Source organism: Manis javanica, chromosome 2 (genome assembly GCF_040802235.1).
Source record: "Manis javanica isolate MJ-LG chromosome 2, MJ_LKY, whole genome shotgun sequence".
Lineage (NCBI taxonomy): Eukaryota > Metazoa > Chordata > Mammalia > Pholidota > Manidae > Manis > Manis javanica.
The window spans coordinates 58,558,875-58,579,104 of NC_133157.1; the positions used below are offsets into that span (position 1 = coordinate 58,558,875).

The following is a 20,230-nucleotide window of genomic DNA, read 5'->3' on the forward strand; positions in this document are numbered from 1 at the left end:
GGATGCATAATGTCCTTTAGACTTGGGAAAAGGGGACATTGACTCATTGACTTGCTCTTCTTAAATATTTAGTTTGTCCTTCCTCTAAAATGGAAAGTTCTCACAGTATAAAATTAATAAAGCCATTTATTCCTACATTTTACTTTGTAATTCTACAATTATGAAAAAGAAAATAATGTGAACATCATGCTTTGATCTCCTTCTTTGGTTCGTAGTGATGTTCCACTGTAGACCTGTAGACCTGTCACCTCTTTCATTGTGAAATATGGTAGTTAATGGAGTTATATGATACAAAATTCAGTGTCAACACGATCTTTTTTGTCCTCTTTTACTTTGGCTTTTCTTCATTAATTTGCTGACTTTCCTTGTGTTTCTTTTATATATATATATATAATATATATATTATATATATATATATATTGTCTGTGACTATTCACAAATCATTAAATTTTGCAGTACTTGACTAGGCTATAAGATCCCAATTTCTCTAATGAAAGATGTTACTCTAATTAGTGACCTGAATTAATGGTGTAACCTAAGGAAAAAGTCAAAGTAGATGTCAGAGAGTAGTGTATGATTACAACCATTAGCTTTGTACTATGCCTTCTTGATTCATTCGAATAAGCCATACATTCAAAAAATATATGTTAACTGGTTTTAGTAATAACAATATAGAGGATATTTACTTCTGATCTCAATTATGAGTGAGGATGGCAGCTTAACACACTTACACTCTTTGGAATTTTATTGTACATGCTGATTCAATTGCTTATTTTTTCTTTATCTCTTTTAATCTAAGGAGGGCAATGTTGTCTTTATAAGGCTACACATTTTTCTTCATTTTTTTTTTAAATTTTGTTTCTCCTTTTCCCAACCTTCTTAATCTCAAATCAGTGGGAATTTGATGATACTACTGAACATGTGAGTAATTTTGGACTGCTTTGTCACAACAGATTGTAAATGCTTGTTTTTCTGATACCCCTCTTTCATTTCTTTGTGTTATGTCATCACAGTTTGCTTGGATGCATGAATTAACAAATTCTTGTTTTAATCATCTTCAATATGTGGCATACCTTTTATTTTGGTTTCTGTCTTGTGAAGTTGGCATGATGCTACTGATCACATAAAAAGTACCATGAGCTCATGTGGTTTTGGTGGCTGCTACTAATTCTGCCTTGTGATGCTGTTAGAGGAGGCATGCTTTGAGTGGAGGTATTGCTGACTAGAGATGTCAAGTCTGATACAGGCATACAGGCTGCTCATAAATCCCAGCCCAGGGTTACATTTTCAGTGGTTAACATGACATGGATCTGGCACTAATTAGCTCTACCTGGAAACGGTGATTCTCTTTTGTACCCATAGAGATTGGAGTGAAATTGAATAAGTCACACTAAAATGCAGAAAGTATCTCACGGAGGGAAGAATTTTTTAAAAATATTTGAATTAGTGAATCATGTTATTTACTATGGAGGACCCAGATGTGACACCTGCCTTCTAAGGACATCTGGTGGGTGTCTAGGAAGTTCAGAAAGTTCCATAAAATGTAACAAAAGTGATGGTCTCAAGCAATGTCTAATTAATTGGTGAATGAGTGATAATGTCAGTAAAGCCATGAGTTCAGAGAATGTAGACCAGGATGGTAGAAGAGGTCCTGAAACTTATTTGAGAGCTTAAAGGACAAATAAGAAATGAAGAGATGACAGTGTGTGTATGTGTGTATTGGGGGGTTGGAGATGGGAACTGATGTTTTGAAGGTGAGCACATGAAAAGTATTCATTGAGGCAGTCAGGAGAGAGACATTGTCAGGTGACAAGTGAGCTTACCAATTTGACAGAGATGAAGAGTTTAAGTTAATAAATTAGTGCCAACTATGGCTAAGAGAGAATTTTTAGTATATCACTGAGAAAACCTGAAGAGTCAAGCTAAAGAGCTGGTCTTTAACTCTTCACTACTGAAGAGAGAGAAAATCATGAAAAGGAGAAATAAGATAGAGTCTGGTAGGAGGAATTCTTTCATTTAGTAAATTTTTTTTTGCCCAAGCACAGCGCTGTTGTTGGGAAACTTGGCAAATATGATGGATGAGGGTCAGTTCTCATGGAATGGACAGTATGGCGGTGTTTTATAAATTTCTTTGGCCATGACCCATAGTAAGAAATGCATTAGATGTGATGACCAGTGCATTCATATGTTTAAAATAAGGGTTTTGCAAAATAATACCTTACCTTTATATATATCTAAAGTTTAATGTTTTGCATTTAAGTATATTCTGGATTTTTTTTAGTTCTGGTTTTGACCAAGTCAGTTTACTTCATGGCCTACTAAATGGGTCATTACTTGCAGCCTAAAAATCAATAATTTAGTATATATAGAGAAAGATAATAAACAGAGAAACAAAAAGAACTCTTTTACTAAGTTAGTCATGAAGTGATATAAATTCAACAACCTTGAGGCAGTAGAAATGAAAGAGGGACAGTTATGAACAGTATTCCAAAGGAAGAATTGATACAATTTATGGACTGGTTACTTAATTTGAGGAAGAAAAGGAGATCAAAGATCCTTTGTAAGTTTTGAAGATGCTTACCCTTCATTAAAATAAGGAAGTAAGGAGGGGAGTCTGCTTCCCCTAATGGCCTTCCCAGAACTTGAGGTAACACTTGACAGTCAAGGGAAAATGTCTAGCAAAAATTTACAATATATATATGCCAGTGGAGCCCTGGTGGGCAGTTAAGACTAGAGGTGAATTTTGAATCTAGGCAGAAAAAAAATCTTTGAAGGTTTGGAGATGAATGCAGTAATTTTTAGGACTAGAGAGACACGCAGCAGCCCAGTGACTGTGACAGAACATTGGGAACACCAACCTTGAACACACAAGGGCAAGGAGTAGAGTGGAGATGGGTTGCCAGACAAAGAGGAGCATCTGTGGCCCGGCTGTTAGCCACCCTTCCCCGCGGGGGGGTGCAGAAACCACCAAGGAAGTACGCCAGCAGCTTAGAAAAAGAAAATGTCATCCAAAAGAGAGTGTGACGCAGGCAGATAGAGGCGTGTCCAGCTGAGATTGTACCACCAACCGGGCTCAACCAATGTCAGATTTCAGTACTCTGTGAGAGGAAGGATATGTGTGGTTAACCTCAGTTTCGTAAGTGACATATTTATACAAGGCTCAGAGCATATAAATTTCTTACCACACAGCTTGGTGATAGAAGCAAACCTTGCTTCTTTTTCTCACATCTTTGCCTGCTTTCTGCAGCAATCCTTTGACATGGAAGGGAGCTCTTCATATTTAGCCCTCATGAATTTTGGAATTACCAGTGTGTCCACCATAATTTAAAATGCCATTCTTGGGTGCTTTGCCTGGTTTTTATATCCACTATAATATTAGTGAAACCATTCCAAGATCATGAAAATAAAATCTCTCTCCCAGATTTAATCCATCCATGTGTTAGAATAATATTTTCAGTGGCTCTTCAGGATGGTATCTGAAGCTCATGATTTTTCCACTGAAATTTTCCACTGGTGTGGAAATTCTTACTCTTTTGAAAAGAAGCACTTTGTTAAAAGCTTTTTTTAACAACCTATTTGAGATCAGATTCAACAATTGTGCTCTGTGGTGCCTGTTACAGCCTTGCACAGGAAAATCTAGCTTCCCTCCCCACAATCCAGTCCATTCACTGAACTTTCACTTGCATTGTCTTCAGATATGGAAGACAATGGCATTGTGTATCTTCTTAAATTTATCCTCATTTGGTTTGACATATTGTGCCAAACATAGCTGTGCCAAGAATCTGAAAGGCTTTTTTTTTGCTCTGTGTGTATATTTGTATGTGTGTATGTGTGTGTGTAGCTTCTAAAGAAACTACCAGAACAAATCAATAGCCAGCATTCCATCTAAAGAATCATCTCCAATTTGGAAGACCATCTAGTCTTGTAAATATCACAGTTTGGGGCCCTTATTAAGATAAAACTGTTTTGATAAATAGTTTGTAGTATTTAACATTTTCTAAGTAGGATTAATTGAACATACATTCATGATGTGTTTGGAACAAGTCTTGCTCTTTGTTTTTATGGCCTGCTCTAAAATTACCAGAAAATTCTTAGTATATGATGATTTTAGTTCATAGTCTATGCAAGTAATATGTCACTTGAACCCCAGAAACTTCTCTGGCTGTCAGGATATCGAGGTCCAACAGATAAGTCATTGCAAAATACTAACATGGGTGATTAAACATTGCACTGGCATCAGCTTATCACCAGTGCATGGACCAGGTTATAGTAGCTACGAATGGAGAGCTGCTGGCATAAAATAGCTAGTTCATGATTGCCACTGTGGGCCAGGCATAGTTCTTTGCGTTTGCCTGATATAACCCATTTGATTCCCCTATTATTCTAACTTTAATAGGGAAACTGAGGTACAGAGGGGTTACCTTACTTGCTTTGTATCACCAAGCTAATAAATAAGGAGATACAGGTTTAAATTCAAGAATTTAGGAGGTCTGGCTCCAGGTTTTATAGTTTTAACTACTACCCTATAGAACTACATCTTAGGATGGCTGCAGACCTCGCTTCAGTGTCAGCATGAAAACAGAGCATCAATAGCATGAGCCGCAGGCATGAAACTTCCAGGGCTTGGCATGGCTGCAGGGAATATTCAAGCATGTGCAGAAAGAAGATGATGCTTCAATTTTCTCCCCGGGCATCTGTCGTGTGTTTTGATTCGGTGTCATTCTATTGTGTCATTTCAGGACATGATCATTTCTGGGCTACAACCTGAAACTTCCTACTCCCTCACCGTCACAGCCTACACCACCAAAGGGGACGGTGCTCGCAGCAAGCCCAAACTGGTGTCCACCACTGGGGCAGGTAACCCTATTTGTCCATCTGTGCCTTGAACATGTTACCAGGTGACAGTAATACTAATTTTCCAAATGGTATGGGTGGATTTCACCTGAGGGAAAAAAAAAGGGCTATGGTCAGGTTTTGTGTGTGTGTGTGTGTGTGTGTGTGTGTGTATGTGTGCGTATAAGAAGGAAAAAAATCAAGAACACTGCCCCAAATTTTCAATCAACCCTTCAACAAATATGTTTTTGAACACCTACTATGTGTCAGACTCTATTCCCAGTACTAGGGATCCACAAACAAGAAAACAGGAAGACTCTGCCCTCCTATAATTTATTTTCTGACTAGGAATAGATCATTTACAAGTGAACAAATAAGTGTATAATAAAATATCAGGAAGTGATAAGCTAAAAAAAAAAACGGTATGTGAACATTAAGGACAGGACAGCCCTTAAGGGCTGTTTTAGAAAAAGCGAGGGGAAAAGGTCTCTTAGAGGAAGGACATTTGAGGTGGGGTTGGAATGCTGGGGAGGAGCAGTGACGTGAAGGTCTCGCGGGAGGATCACGTGAGCAGGGAAGTCACGCAGGAGCTTCGACCTTTCCCACCTAAACCGTTTTAGAAGAGCTGCTGTCTTGAACTGGGTTGATGACTTAGTTTTAGTTTGTCATATTCTCCTCCTTACCTCATTCTGGGGGGGATTCTAAAGAGGCCATAAAGATGGGGAACAGAAGAGAGAACGAAGAGAAGCAAAAAGACTATGTGATGTCAGTTTGCACTTTTCTGCAGAGCAAAGCATTTTTATTATCTTCAGAGTTACTCTGGATGGCCAGTTTAGGAGAAGCCTGCATGGGGAAGACCTGAGAGTGTAAAACCAATAAATTTAGAGATAATTACAAAAGGATTCTTCTCCAGTCCCTTTATACAGCAATCTCCCATGGAACATTTAAACTATGATTTGATTTACTCCTGAATCGCTTCTCACACAGCTTTTTAGGAACACACCTCTATGTAAAGGCATAAAGCAAAGAACAGCTGGGATGTGGAGTGCCCTCCCGGGTGCCGTGCTCGCTGCCAAATTTGTCTAAATGTTGTAAGATTTGCCTCGCTCACATCCCACCACCCGGAGCTGCCTCAAGCAGCAGGATTACAGATGGCAAACCTCCTTTAAGGCAAAGGCTTCTGGGCTTTTTTTTTTTTTTTAAGAATCCTATTGTATGAAGCTAATTTAGTGCACTGCCTAGGAGATAAGTACGTGTTCTGTTGGGGCGTGTTGACTGGCTATGGAACCAGCCTCTTTGGAACGTAGGCAACCAAGAATAAAACCCTGAAACTGAATCCCAAAAAGAAAACACAATTCCTTTGCCCATAATTTATAACTATGCCTTAATTAACCTGAAATGTCCTGCACAAGGCATCAAACTCCTATTGCCCAGAAGATGAGAATCTTATAAGGAGGAGGGGGAAGTAGCCGTTTATAACCAAGGGATGTGAATCCTAGAAAAAGAAATGATATTGTCTATTTTAATGTCACTAAGACTATCTTATTACTTTTTAGTCATGATACATAAAGTTATTAGGATTATGGATCTTATTAACACAGAGGATGATTTTGGAAGTTCCATTCACAAATTCTTAGAACTAATAACTAGATCCAGCAAAGTTGCAGGATATGAAATCAATATACAGAAATCTGTTGCACTCCTGTATACTAACAACAAACAGAGAAATCAGGAAAACAATTTCAGATTTTTCTTAATGAAGACTTAGATATTGAGGTAAGTAGGCAGTGCTTATAATTTAGATGTCTGCACATTTACTCTCTTGAGAGGTCCCAGCAGAGCCAGGGTTAGAGGTAGGAGAACCCAGGTTTGTAATCCCTTAAGAGGAAAGCTCTAGTTTTCTTTTCTGCCAATCCACTAATCAGAAGGCATTCTCTAGTCATGTTTATCTCCAGGCAATCAGTGAACACATGAATTTGTTTTACATACCATGACAAAACAAATACTCATAATCATGTGACTATGAAGAATCACTGAATCTTTTTATAGACTCACAATTATGAGGGTATTTCGTTACTGCTCCCGTGGGAAATTCAGGAATTCTCATGAAATTTTAACAATAAAATTCTTCATTGTAGGACGTGTTTATGTTATACATTGTTCCTAGAATCTGTGAACAGAGGTATCTTTGAAACAAAGAGAACTGGCCGTAACTTAAACCATCCATGCAGGATTCATATAACCTGAAGGTTGTGTTCAAATGAATGTTGGCTTTTATGTTTCAGTGATGATGACAGTTTTGTAGCTTCTTTGTTAATACTTGCTTTGTTTTGTATCATAATAATTGTTCTACTGCCTGAGGTCTTGTTAAGGCAATGGGCAAATTTGTTGGTTTGATATTTTCTCTACATTTTTATATGCATTTCACTACTGTACTGAGTAGCTCTGTTTAAGGACAATAAAAAAGATGACTAAGATGTGGAAAATTTGGAAGTTATAAGCCTAGGCCAGTCTTTTATGATACTATTCAGGTACTAGGTGAAATTGAAGTTAAGTTTAGAACCACTAAGACTGAGTGCCTTGACTGGTCTCTAATGATTGCTGTAGCTGAGAAGTAAAGGGCAGCGACACGTGTGTACCACTTCTCAAGTCCTCAAAGACTTTTCAAGATGGACGAATGTACTAAGGAAATGAGAAGAATCAAAAAGACAAGAGGGAGAAGAGATTGTGTGTCATGGCATAGACTTGAGTCAGCATATTTACTCTGCAGTGGGACCCTCTGCTTCTTCCACTGTGTTCACTAATACACCACTAAAAATGACTTTCAAGGTCTCCTAAGTAATTAAAGACTCTTTGACCTTGCCAGTCCTCCATTTTCTATGTTGGTATAAGCAGAACAATTGATCCCAGTACTTAGTACCCTTTAAAAGTGGTCCACATAATTACTGTAAGGCATCAGAAACCCTCAGCCCAACTACGTACAGCACCATCTACTCCACCTGTTTATTTTTCTTCCTAAGATACAATTTGCACTGGTTAGAGGACATGGACCTTGCATTATCTACCTTTATTTCTTCACCCCAATGCCTATGTGCCTGTGTACAAGCATTTGCACAAAGTGAGTAGTTGGTAAATGTTTCGTACATAGGGTTTCTGGAAGCCAGAAATGGAATGGGTTTCATTACCATACCAATGTGTGGAGTTTGGGAGAATTCTTTTTAACCATATATGTGATGTTATAGACCTCTTCTCACTCCTTTTCCTTTTTTCTATTGGTTATTCCTTGAATGAAATACCACAACCACCTGGAATCCTTATCCCAACTTATTTAAACTGCATGTATTCTTCACACACTTGTGGAGGCTTTAGGCACTCCCTTCATGCGTTCATGCGACCAGCCCCTCCTGAAACTGTACCGAAAGTCCTTCCACCATCTGCCAAAGCATTCATTTCCCTCCGAGCCCTTCACCTGTGCACCGTAGTGCTTCCAGGCTGGTGTCTCCAAGTTTTCAGTTTACTGAAACTTGTCGCAAGAATAGTAATGACTGTGATAGGCTTAGTAATGGAGAGCATGCTGAGATTCTCCTGGCATGTAAGTAGAAACCAGTAGGTCAGAACCAACTCTCTTACTTCAAAAACATTACTTTTTTCTCATGATTCTAAGTACAAAGCATTTATATCCCAGAACAAGAAAGGGCATGCTAACATCAAAAAACAAAAGGCATTAGTCCACCCTAAGTTTGACTACCACAGAAGAATACATGTACATTTTTGTAAAGCCAGTGAGCTTTTTTCTTAGAATTTATCAGCCTGTTATATTTCTCCAAATTTGTACAGTGAAATTATTATAAAGTGAAAAAACATATAATAAAAACATTCAGATATGGCTTATAAATATTATTAGAATACAATGTATATTTGGGCTTATATCAAGAAATTTAAAAGTGTTCTAACATACATGCATCTTATGGAAACAAGATGCACATTGTACATACTTTATGCAAGTCCCTGGAATCAGGATTTTGGAAAACTTTGATAAGTATATTTAATAAAGTGTATTATCCCTGGAAAATGTTGAAACCATTAAGTTATGTTTCTACCCAATACTTTCAACTGGGTTTTGTTTATAGAAGGCTGCAGCCTCTACTGAAAGCTCTATTTTTTTTCTCAACAGAGTTTCATGATTTAATCTGTGATATCATTGGCATTTTAATGGACAAATCATGTAAATGCTATATACACATAAAGGGAAATTAATGATGTCTGCCAATATCTACCTTAAAGTGATTTCTAAAATGCAAACAATTTTAAATATATTTAAAATAAATAGAATAATTCATTCTCCAATTTATGAGTGGGTTGTGTTCTGAGAGTTTCTTGGTCGTTAAGCTCTCTGGATGAGATTTCTCAAGAGAAACAAGGAGTACAGTATTTTGGGGCTGTTTTGGCCTGGTTTCAGCATATACATATATAATTGCCATTATGAACTTCAGTAACTGTTCTTTACATTCACTGTGGGTTAGCGAAAGTATGTGAACTTAATGTGAACTTACCCAGCATATCAAACAAAGCTATTACTTCATTGTTTAGGGATAGAAAAATCTTAATGACTGTGTTCTTGGGCAAAGCATGCCACCCCTGAGGTCCCAACTTTCTGACTTGTATAATGAATTGTTAACCAGGTTATTCCTGAGGTTACTACTCTGTGGATTGTCTCTCCGTCTTTAGAATTTTTTCTTTTTAACTTTTGTCTACATCCCCATGATACTATTTTTCATTGCCTGTCTCTCATTAGCATATGCTTTCCTCCCTTACTACCATCTGTCTGCCCCTTTCTGTTAGTTTGGCTTAGTTTTGATGCTGGCGATACTTTTCTTCCTTCCCCATCTTTGGACTGTGCCCAAATAAACTCCTGGCTCTGTGTTGTTTATCAATGGCTTTCTTTGTGGATTCCAGGAGTAATTACTCTCCATTAAAAAAAAAATTAAAATAGTCCAATGCATGACTAGACTAGAAATGTTCACATATCTAACTTACTTAATTTAAAAAGAAACAAATTGTGCACCTATAGGAAACTAGCCCCTGACCACAGAAAGCTTAATATTCTGATTATTAATAATTATGATTTGCTGTAATAGAATATAAAACCTTGTGCTAAGAATTTTACATGCATTTTCTCATTTAATATTCACAACACAATATGGGGTAGGACTCAATATAATTTCCATTTTACAGATGAGGAACTTGATGAGGATGACTAGTGTGGATGATAAAGTATAGACAAAATGTGCAATTTTGATCCATAGTCAAAGCAACACTAATTTGTAGTTTTTTTCACTTACAAGCAACATAACAGTATGGTTGTGTTGGAGTATTGATTCAGATGGATCTGCATTTTTCTTAGTGCTTGCTCATGGATTACATATCTAACCTTACACACTTTTCTATCTCTGGGGGTTCCATTTACTCATTATAGCAAATGAAGATAATAACTATTGAAAGCATGTAGTCAGGAGTGAAGAATGTAAATCAAATGAGATACTGCGTGCAATGGTCTCAGCACAATGCCTGGTACATTGCATGCATCCAATAATTAGGTATGTTATAATTGTCCTTATTAGCTGTATCTAATTGGCTAATCTTTGCTCAGATTCATTTTTCTGTGCCATGAACCTTTATATGTGAAGATTTGATTTGCAAAGACGTTAAAAAAAATTCCCCTAAATTATTGTTTCACTAATCCTATTTGCTTTCCATTTTCAAATTCTAGTCTCTCAACATTCCTTACAGAGTATGAGAAAGATATTTCCACAAAGGTATATAAAAAAATCCAATGCTTTTTCTCATTTAATATTCACAACATAGATAAAAAGTATAAATAAAGGCTTTTTGTAAATAAAGAAGTGGGCATTCCTATAGAGTACTAGTTCCATTTAGCAGGGATTGAAATGGGAGTGGCCTTGTAGGTTAGCCTGACCGCTCTTCTGTGTGCTCCAGTTCCAGGAAAACCCCGGCTTGTGATTAACCACACCCAGATGAATACTGCTCTCATTCAGTGGCACCCTCCTGTGGACACATTTGGACCTCTTCAGGGCTACCGTCTAAAATTTGGACGAAAGGACATGGAACCCCTCACGACTCTTGAGTTCTCTGAAAAGGAAGACCACTTTACAGCTACAGACATCCACAAAGGAGCATCGTATATCTTCAGGCTCTCAGCCAGAAACAAAGTGGGCTTTGGGGAGGAGATGGTGAAAGAGATTTCTGTTCCAGAAGAAGTCCCAACCGGATTCCCTCAAAGCCTCCACTCAGAAGGCACCACTTCAACCTCCGTACAGTTATCTTGGCAGCCACCTGTCCTGGCAGAAAGAAATGGCATTATCACCAAGTATACACTTCTGTACAGGGATATCAACATCCCTCTTCTTCCAATGGAGCAGCTTATTGTTCCAGCTGACACCACTATGACACTCAGTGGCTTAAAACCAGATACCACATATGATGTAAAAGTACGTGCTCACACGAGCAAAGGGCCCGGGCCATATAGTCCCAGTGTCCAGTTCAGGACACTGCCTGTGGATCAAGGTAGGATTTGTCTGCTTATGGCCTTCCTCCTTTAAAGGAATGTCAGTCTTTGGAAATCAGTGTTTTGAAGCTGTAATTAACTGATCGGCCCATTCATATTAATAGGTCCAGCAAAAGCAAAAAGGTAAAGTATGTGAAACTTAATATGTTTTGGATGCCTTAGATTTCAGTTATAGATTGCCAAGCAAGTGTGGCTGACAGTACCCCAATGTTCTCAGGTAAGGAAAATACAGTATAGCTGCCTGAACTGGAGAGAAAGGAGAGATCTTTATGAGAATGGGGTAGTAAAATGAGTGGTCTGAACAGGTAGGCAAATCACACTTCTTTCTCTGATCAAAGTAGATGGCATCTAGCTTAAGCCTTGTGGTCCATGATGGAAAAGGACAGGTCATATGTTTTTAGGAGTAGTTTAAATACACTGTTTTTCCTTTTCCAGCAGTGTTTGCAAAAAATTTTCATGTCAAAGCAGTAATGAAGACTTCAGTGCTACTGTCTTGGGAGATTCCAGAAAATTATAATTCTGCTATGCCTTTCAAAGTAAGTTGTTTTCTAATTTGTAAGATGTCATGGGTACAAGTGGGGGGTGAGAGGAGGGGTAGGCAGTTCACCTGGGTAAGTTACTTACAAAGCATACAGACCATGTTGATTCAGCCACATGTGTTTGCTTTTCTCATTTGTGGCTTTCACATAATGATTGAGTTTGGGGCTCTTTAATGTAACTCTTCCACTGGAAAGAGGACACAGGAGCTGAAACTTAGGGTTGACGTTACTTGTACGTCACCTAATACTTCCAAGATGAACTTTTTGCCTCTAAGTGAATACTTTTGTTTTTCCACCAGAAAATGAAATTTTCATGGTTTCTACTTATTTATAATGCTGTATCCTGGGATTTTAAAAGTGTTTGTTGGCCTGAATTCTTTGCATATTTTAAACTCTAGTTTGCTATTGACAGATCCTGAGAGATGTTGGCAAGAAATTAAACTATGAAATAAAGTTTTTGAAAATAAAAACATATTTAGGAACAGGAATGAAAATATTTAGGAAAAGCAATGTTGATAATACATTGAAAACCTAGAGCACATGTTCTGCACACATTACTTTGAGATAACATGCCACCGACAGGTCAAATATTGAAAACTTACTATACATTTCTTTGTGTGGTTTTGATGGACTTAGGAACGTTGTATCATTATAGAGTAAGAACTGAAAGAAACATTGATGCAATCACAAGAGTGTATGAACACTTTATGGGCTTAGGAATTGCCCCAAATTAGAATTGACCTGCTATACCTTCTTCGGAGGCAAGTACCCATTAGTTTAGAAGGTACATATTGTCTCTCTGATAACCACATCTCTTCGATCGGTTGTATTGCTCCAGATTCTTTATGATGATGGGAAAATGGTGGAAGAAGTGGATGGTCGAGCTACCCAGAAGCTGATTGTCAACCTGAAGCCTGAGAAGTCCTATTCATTCGTGCTGACAAATCGTGGGAACAGTGCTGGGGGTCTACAGCACAGGGTAACAGCAAAGACTGCACCAGATGTGCTCCGGACCAAGCCTGCCTTCATTGGGAAGACCAACTTGGATGGCATGATTACCGTGCAACTGCCCGAAGTACCTGCAAATGAGAATATAAAGTAAGTGGATTGAAAGGCTAAGACTGAAGGAAAGAAATGCACGTAATCAAGTTAAATCTCAGTATTACAGTGGTTATAAAAGTATATATTCCTATATGTAAAGTAAAAGAGTTTTCTGCATAGGCTCTCAGTTTCATTATAGAAGTTCTGTTGTACTTTTCTGGTGTTCATCGTAACACAGATTCTCATGAATTTAACACCAAGTATTTTTTGTGTTCCAGTAATGATGTAATTTAAGGGAGATAGACAGATAGACCGTGGTCCTTACTAGAAAGGAGTTTATGTCACAATAAATAGAATAAGGTGAATAGTTGGATAACTTCTTATAATATATATTATAATATTATGGCAAGTATTAATTATGAGGAAGTTTTACAAAGTAATGCGAAGCTGAAAGAAACTTTGGGAAATTAGACAGAAAGGCTTATGACTCTGATGTTCTTTATGTGTGCTGAGAGATAGGGGAAGTTTGAAAAATTAAAGTTCAGAATAATATTGGAAAACACATGAAAGTTAGAAAAATCAAGTTTTCTGTTTGTGCTGGGGCACAGTATAAAGGCCAGTGGCCCGAAGGGGAAAGTTGAATCCAATCGTGGCATAGTTTGTGGGTTGTGTACAGCTAGTTGATTACAGGCAATGGGTGATACAGCAGCTGTAGCCAGTAGGAAAGCATGCTCACTGCAGTGTAGTAAGTATGGGTGAGTACTGTGGTGCACCCTGGAAGACGAAGGAAGATGTAGCCTGTCCTCGAAGAGCTTACCTTAGAGTAGGGAATACAGAGACACGGGCATAATATGTGTAATGAAAGAGCTGCACTCTATCTTAAGAGCAGCTAACCCAGAATGAGATGGGTAAGGAAGTTCCTGAATTTACTCTTGTAGGACAGGTAAGAGACATACAAAAATCAGAGGGAGGAAACTATATCCAGTGGCTCATTAGTAAAGAAAGCAAGTGATTCTATAAGGCTGGAGCCCAAAGAGCCTGGCAAGAGAGGTGAGAATGGTATACAAGGGCCATCTTGTACTCAGAAGCTGAGACTAGATTGTGTATACAGTAGAAATCCATTGAAGAAGGTCTTTATGAGAGAGTGGCATGATACCATTTGTATAGTACCCACATTTACAGTTTTTCATTTTACAAAATATTTATTGAGTATCTGCTATGTATTAGACATGGGATAAGACTAGACCCTTTTTCATCTGTCCCACATGATCAAGGTGACATGAAACTTGATATGAGAAATTTGAAGGTCAAGCAGAGGCATTCTCACAGAGCTTATGCACTGTTGGGGCCATTGCATTTAGTGATGATCTGGTGACATAATTAGGACAGTGTTTTGGGGAGATAGCTACTGAGAGCACACATTTGAAGGATTGGAGCACATAGAGAAAACTGTTGGAAAGTCATTGTGTAGTCAGTGCACTCCAGACAGATAACAAGGGTGTGAGGCGGATGGAGGTGACAGGGGGCAGGGCGCAGAGGCGCACTGGGGTGGCCATGCGGGAGGAATCAGCATCTGCTTCGATGAAGGGCTCAAGGCAAAGGAAAATGTCACGGATGGCACTGAACTTTGTGCTTGGATGGTCAAATGAATGATGCTGCCATTCATTTAAAACCAAGAGGAAATTAATAAGCTTAATTTTATGTACATTTTACACGAAGTATCAATGCAATATCTAGTTAGAGATGTGGACTTACAGAAATCACTAGGCTTGCAGATAGAAATTTGGGAATCATTAACCAACTAGCAGTGGTCTTATGAGAGGAAACAGAATTAATTAATTACTGAGACAAGGGTGGGAAGATTCGAAGCAAAAGGCTTTAAGTAAGGGTCTAAGTTAGTAGGAAGAAGAGAGCAAATAAAAGATGCAGAGTAGGATTTGTTTAGAAGTTAAGCATAAAAACCAGTCCAGAGCAGGGTCGTGGCAAAGGAATTTTCAAGGCAAATACAGTCAAAAATTTCCAAAGCTCCAGAAAACTTGATGAAGATGACTGAGAAAATCAGGTATTTAAAAGTAAAATTATGAATGAGAAGTTTTTAATGTAGTGCCATTTATGAAATTTATGAGTGTCTAATAAATATGGCCACTTTAGACTTAGCCAAAAACAATTCTTCCTGAAAAAACTTTCATTATTATTTATATGATAATATAATTCAAGGATTTCCACCTGGTGATAGAATTTCCAAAAGATTATTCAAAAAATAATTTCACAGAGAAACACGGTCTCCATTTTTGTCCACTTTATTTCTATCATTCAGAAAACTGAAAAGAATGGAATATTAGTATAATTTTTATCCCAACAAAATTTGATATGAAGGTGAGCTTATATTTACACACTTTTATTTACATGTTCTGTGGATATATTTTGATCTCACACCATAGTGCCAGGTAATGTTTCAGGGGTCATTGCTCTTTTCATTGCTCTTACACAGCATAGTTAATTGAGGAACTAGGTCAGGTAGAAGAGTGAGCTGGAGTGATACTGAAAGATATGCTACCAAAGATCAGATAGATAAAGGGGGCCAAAGGAAGGCCTCTCCACCCCAGTTTTGTAGTTTTGGGATGGGGTCCTGCAGAAAGCAACATCTCAACTGAGGTTTAGAGAATGTTAAGCAGTTAGCTGCTCTGTGGAGGGTGGGGAGATACAGATACTGTCCTCAGGCAGAGGACAGCATACGTGGTAGAGCAAAAGCAAGAGAAAGACTAGCACTTGTTACTTGTCCACATCTTACCCATCCACGAAGACCTCTCAGCTGTGGTCCAGCAAACATATATTCTATACGGTATTGCCACTATTAGGTCTGGGAATAGAAAGATGGCTGAGGTCAAGTCCTACCTTATGGTGGGAGAAAATATACAGAGAATCGATAATATGAATATAATGGAGGACGTACTGCCAGTTACTGGGGGAACATAAATACTGATTTCTAGCCCAGCTGGGGTGCCAGATTAGAAGCTCATATCCCCTGGGAGCCTTGAAGAGTGAGAAGGATTTAAAAAAAGGAAAATAATTGCAAACAATGAAAGAACAGGGAAAAGTTATGGACTCTAAATCGAGTCCATTCACAAACATGCACTGTCTGTTCAGGGAATGAGCAGCTGAAAGATGAATAATATAATCTGCAGTATAGTTTTTAAGACTTTCCTTTATATGAACAAAATATCTTCAGTGGCTATTTACCAAACTGGTTTGGTAGAACATGTTGGACATTATTGAGAAATGGCATCTTAGTCTATTGATGGTAGACTTTTGTTTCATTTTCCAACTTTGGGATATTTTGAGAATATTGCAGAATACAATCTATTTGTTGGTGTTTTTCTTTAGCTTGTTCAATGTTTCTCTTTGTTTTGTTTATGTACTTCCTCCTCCCCTTATATTTGAAATGGGAGTCAGGGAAAAGGGATAAAACTTTGGTAAGAAAGAGAAGAGACTATTATGAAACAGAAAAAGAAAGCCAGTGCTTATGAAAAAAAAAATGTTATGTCCTAGAAATCAATTAAAGATTCCCGGAAATATATTCTAGCCATGTTGGCAAAAGTAAAAGAGCAAAGATTAACCTAGGAAAATACTTGAGTGGGAAAAGTATCAGAACCATAGGAAATGAAAAGCAGATCTCCTGTTAGCAAGAAAACCCTAGATAATTTATATTTGTTGGGTTTTTAAAAAGCCTTTGTGTAAAGTTACCCATCCTATCTTCTAGATCAGTTCTTGTGGTGTGATCAAATACTACACAAAGCTGTGCGCCATGCTGTGCTACTTGCTGTAGCTGGAAAGTTTAGAAATTAGAATGGAATGTAGCTTTTTGTTCAGTGTTCTGTGGGAAAAATGAAGGGAGGAAGCAATTGACAACAGAGCTGTGGGGCAAGTTGCTCACTTTTATTTAGGTGACATTTAGCTAGAAAGATGCTTCCAATTTGTTTTCTAGCAAAATACAGTTTTGGTGATGGAAGGACTGTTTTGCTTATCAACAGAAACCGTTCTCTTCTCATTTGTGGTCCAGACTTGAACCCTCGCCCCAGCTCCTCATACCTAAAATCAAACCTGTCTCCTGTAAGTGTAATGCAGACATGGCTCCTTGCTGTGTACTCTTTCCCACTTGGTTTTTCGTGTGGAGAATCACAGGTGATCCCTCAGGGAAAGGCTGAATTGCCTGTGAAACAGCCATAGGGGTGCTGCATGTTCTGGTACCAGGAATTTTGTGGTGTTTCCGCCTTCTGTTGGAATAGATTTGGGGGACAGAGTGGCAGTCAGAAAATCTAGTAAAGCCACCATTCTTCAGAAGCAAGTTGTGGTGACAGAGGGAACTTCTGTGACTTTGAACAGCAGGATTTTACTCTGGGTATCCAGAAAAAAATGTACTGCAAAGATTATTCTCAGAAAAAAAGCATCCGCAGGGTACCCAGTGTAACTTAATTGCATAGTAACCATTTTATATTTATGAAAGCTAGAAATGAAGAATAAGAGCATTTTGTGAACTATAGATTTCTTTGGTCTTCCTGATTTGGCTTTCAGGTTGTCTTACTTTTTCTTCTTTTGGGAAAGAAGATATAGTTGGAAGCATGGCTGAAAGAAAGTTGCTTCATAAAATTTGTGCATGACTATTAGCAGTTTAATGTTTTTAATGTATTATCTATTTAATGTTAATGAGAAACAATTCATTCATCACATTTATCAGTTGAAGTGGCAAAGGCTTAAGTTTGCATAGTGTTTTACAATTTATTGAAAACAATAAAATGTTTTACTAAGTCTCACAATACCTCTGTGAGGTACATAGTCTCCTCCCCATTTATAGGTCAGTAAAGTGAAGCCCAGAGATTCTAATTGGCCTGGACAAGATCACATAGGGGACACTAATAATAGTTAATAGTGACAGGAGGCTTACTGTTCAAAGGACATCCCACACATTCATGGATGTCATCTTTGCAAGAATCTTGCAGCTGAGGAAGTTATGAGGTTACAAGGGCTAACTTACTCTGGCTACACGATAGCAGAATCAGAGAGGAAAGATTTGAAATCAAGTTATCTCAACACCAGAGCCCACATGTTGAACCACGACTGGAGAATTTACTGGCCAGACCAGAACATTTTTTTTCCTAGGACAGTTGCTGAACAATTAAGAACTTCAGAACAAGTAGGCAGAGACAGAATTGCTCCAGACAAACCTTGCAAACGAAGAGTAATCAGGCACAGACGCATGGAAAGGCAGAAGTGTTACAAAGCAATAAAAACCGGTAGATTGCCATGAGAATTAAATGAAATGTAAAAGAAGACACTTTCCATAGGTCAGCATTATCATCCACATTTTACAAAGGAGGAAAATAAGGCATAAGACAACTAACTTGTCTAACAACACGTAGCTAAAGAGCTTGAGCACCTATATTTAAACATAGAAAACTGTGAAGATTATTCAACCTCCTTAGGGTGTTCTATGGTAAATTAGTTATACTTAAATAATATATGCCCAAATGACCATGGCAAAAAATATATATAAATATAAATAAAATCATGCAAGGAGTGACGTTCATCATTAAACTCTGAAACAGAGTTTGACGTCCCAGTTAAATAACAAGTTGGAGAATGCCAATAGAGATTGCTAATACAAAAAGCCTTCCTGAATTTGAAGTGGGACTGCTACAAAGACCAGAGCTTCCTTTCCTAAATGATTATATGAAACTAGGCCCCTTGATGATAACATATTAAATAAAATTAGTGAAAGTTTTACTTAATATAATTAAAATTCTGAAGGTTAGATTTGACTAATCTAATTAAATCCGAGATACTGGGAAAACTCAGCTTACTTTATAAGTAGTCAAGGGCTTTCCAGATATATTGATTCTGAAGTTTTTTTTATTTTTTGATTAGTTTAAGAGTTAAAGTCTATGTTGAAAAGGTGTTTTAAGATAAATTTCAGGCTGAGCCAGACAGGCAAAGCAAAGTGTAAAGTTTAATTTTACTTATTTATAAAGCTGATCTATATCCAAAAACAATTTTTTTTCATTTCGTGAAGATTCTTTCAGTGATTATGATTTCATTTATAGGAATTTGTGGGGTCCATATTATATTTCCATTTCACTTTTCCCGTCTGAATCATCTTATCTTCCTTATTATCCCATGAGATTAGAACAAGGGTCACCACTACACTGGTCAAAAGAAAAAAACATTTTCCAGTAAGGAATGTGTTTTCTATAAACTGCATTTGGGCGCATTATTGCTGGTTTGGAGAAAGGGGAAGAAACTTGATAAGACTGAGAGTTGGAGGTTCTAATAGAAAAGAAGAGCTCCCATATGCTGATTTAGGGGAGGTGTAAGTCCCCGAGAGCCATCTGTTCTGCTCACTACCACTTTCCACTGGCAAAAGGACTGTGATAAAGTGTCAAAGTTAAGCAAATTTGGGGCCTAGTAAGTGTGTGTCTACTTTAACAATGCATTCTAAATATACAAACATGTCTTAAACCACATAAGAAAATTATAAAAGAGGGGTAGTTGATCTAATCAGAGAGGTCATGGAAGGTTTCAACTAGGAAGTAAAAAGTGAGTTGCTGTTTGAGAAAAGGAGGTAATTTTGGATTTGGGGTGAGAGGTTCTCGTCAGATGGCACAGAATGATGGGGTATGTTTAGTGACACCATGGACCAAAGCAAATGAAGGAATCTAAAAGCTCATCAAGGTATAGCTCAGAGGGTCCAGGGAGATGGATTCAGGCAGGATCCTGCTGAGTCTCGTAATACCTCTTGGTCTTTATCTAAAGAGGAATGAGGACCCATTGAAATATTTTTTTAAAAATGGAAATGCTGTTGCCAATTTTCTATTGAAAATTTCAGGGACTGAACTAGAGGGGGCTACACTCAGTGGAGAAGGAAGCAACCCAGGTGTGAGACAGGAGAGTGACTCCAGAGTGGTGGCTGCACAGATGGAGAGAAGTAAATGCACTACAGATCGAGCTCCCGAGTACAAGGTCATGGAGCTGGACTGGCTATGAGAGAGGGAGAGAGTTCAAGGAATTGTCCGTGATCTCCCCTGGGTTTGTAGCATTTGCACTGAGGTGGATCATGGTACAATAATGGAAGAAGATTTATTTTGGAGGCATATTTTTTTGTTTTGTTTTAACCACAGCAAATTTGAGATACATTTGTGACATAGAAATGGAGACATAAAGTTGGAATTGGATATAC

At 37.9% G+C, this 20,230-nt stretch overlaps 1 protein-coding gene across 30 annotated transcripts in view; it reads left to right on the forward strand.

Annotated features, from left to right (window-relative positions):
- Window positions 1-20,230, forward strand: part of PTPRD (protein tyrosine phosphatase receptor type D) — a 2,165,650-nt gene that overhangs the window by 2,004,040 nt on the left and 141,380 nt on the right. For 9 of the 30 annotated variants that reach the window (XM_073228519.1, XM_073228521.1, XM_073228518.1 and 6 more), the window contains 5 exons: window positions 895-921; window positions 4,740-4,857; window positions 10,831-11,418; window positions 11,855-11,955; window positions 12,797-13,056. In XM_073228519.1, the coding sequence (XP_073084620.1) occupies window positions 895-921; window positions 4,740-4,857; window positions 10,831-11,418; window positions 11,855-11,955; window positions 12,797-13,056 (1,094 nt within the window). The remainder of the gene's footprint in view (window positions 1-894; window positions 922-4,739; window positions 4,858-10,830; window positions 11,419-11,854; window positions 11,956-12,796; window positions 13,057-20,230) is intronic. The other 21 variants (XM_073228528.1, XM_073228532.1, XM_073228527.1 and 18 more) reach the window with 5 other exon arrangements.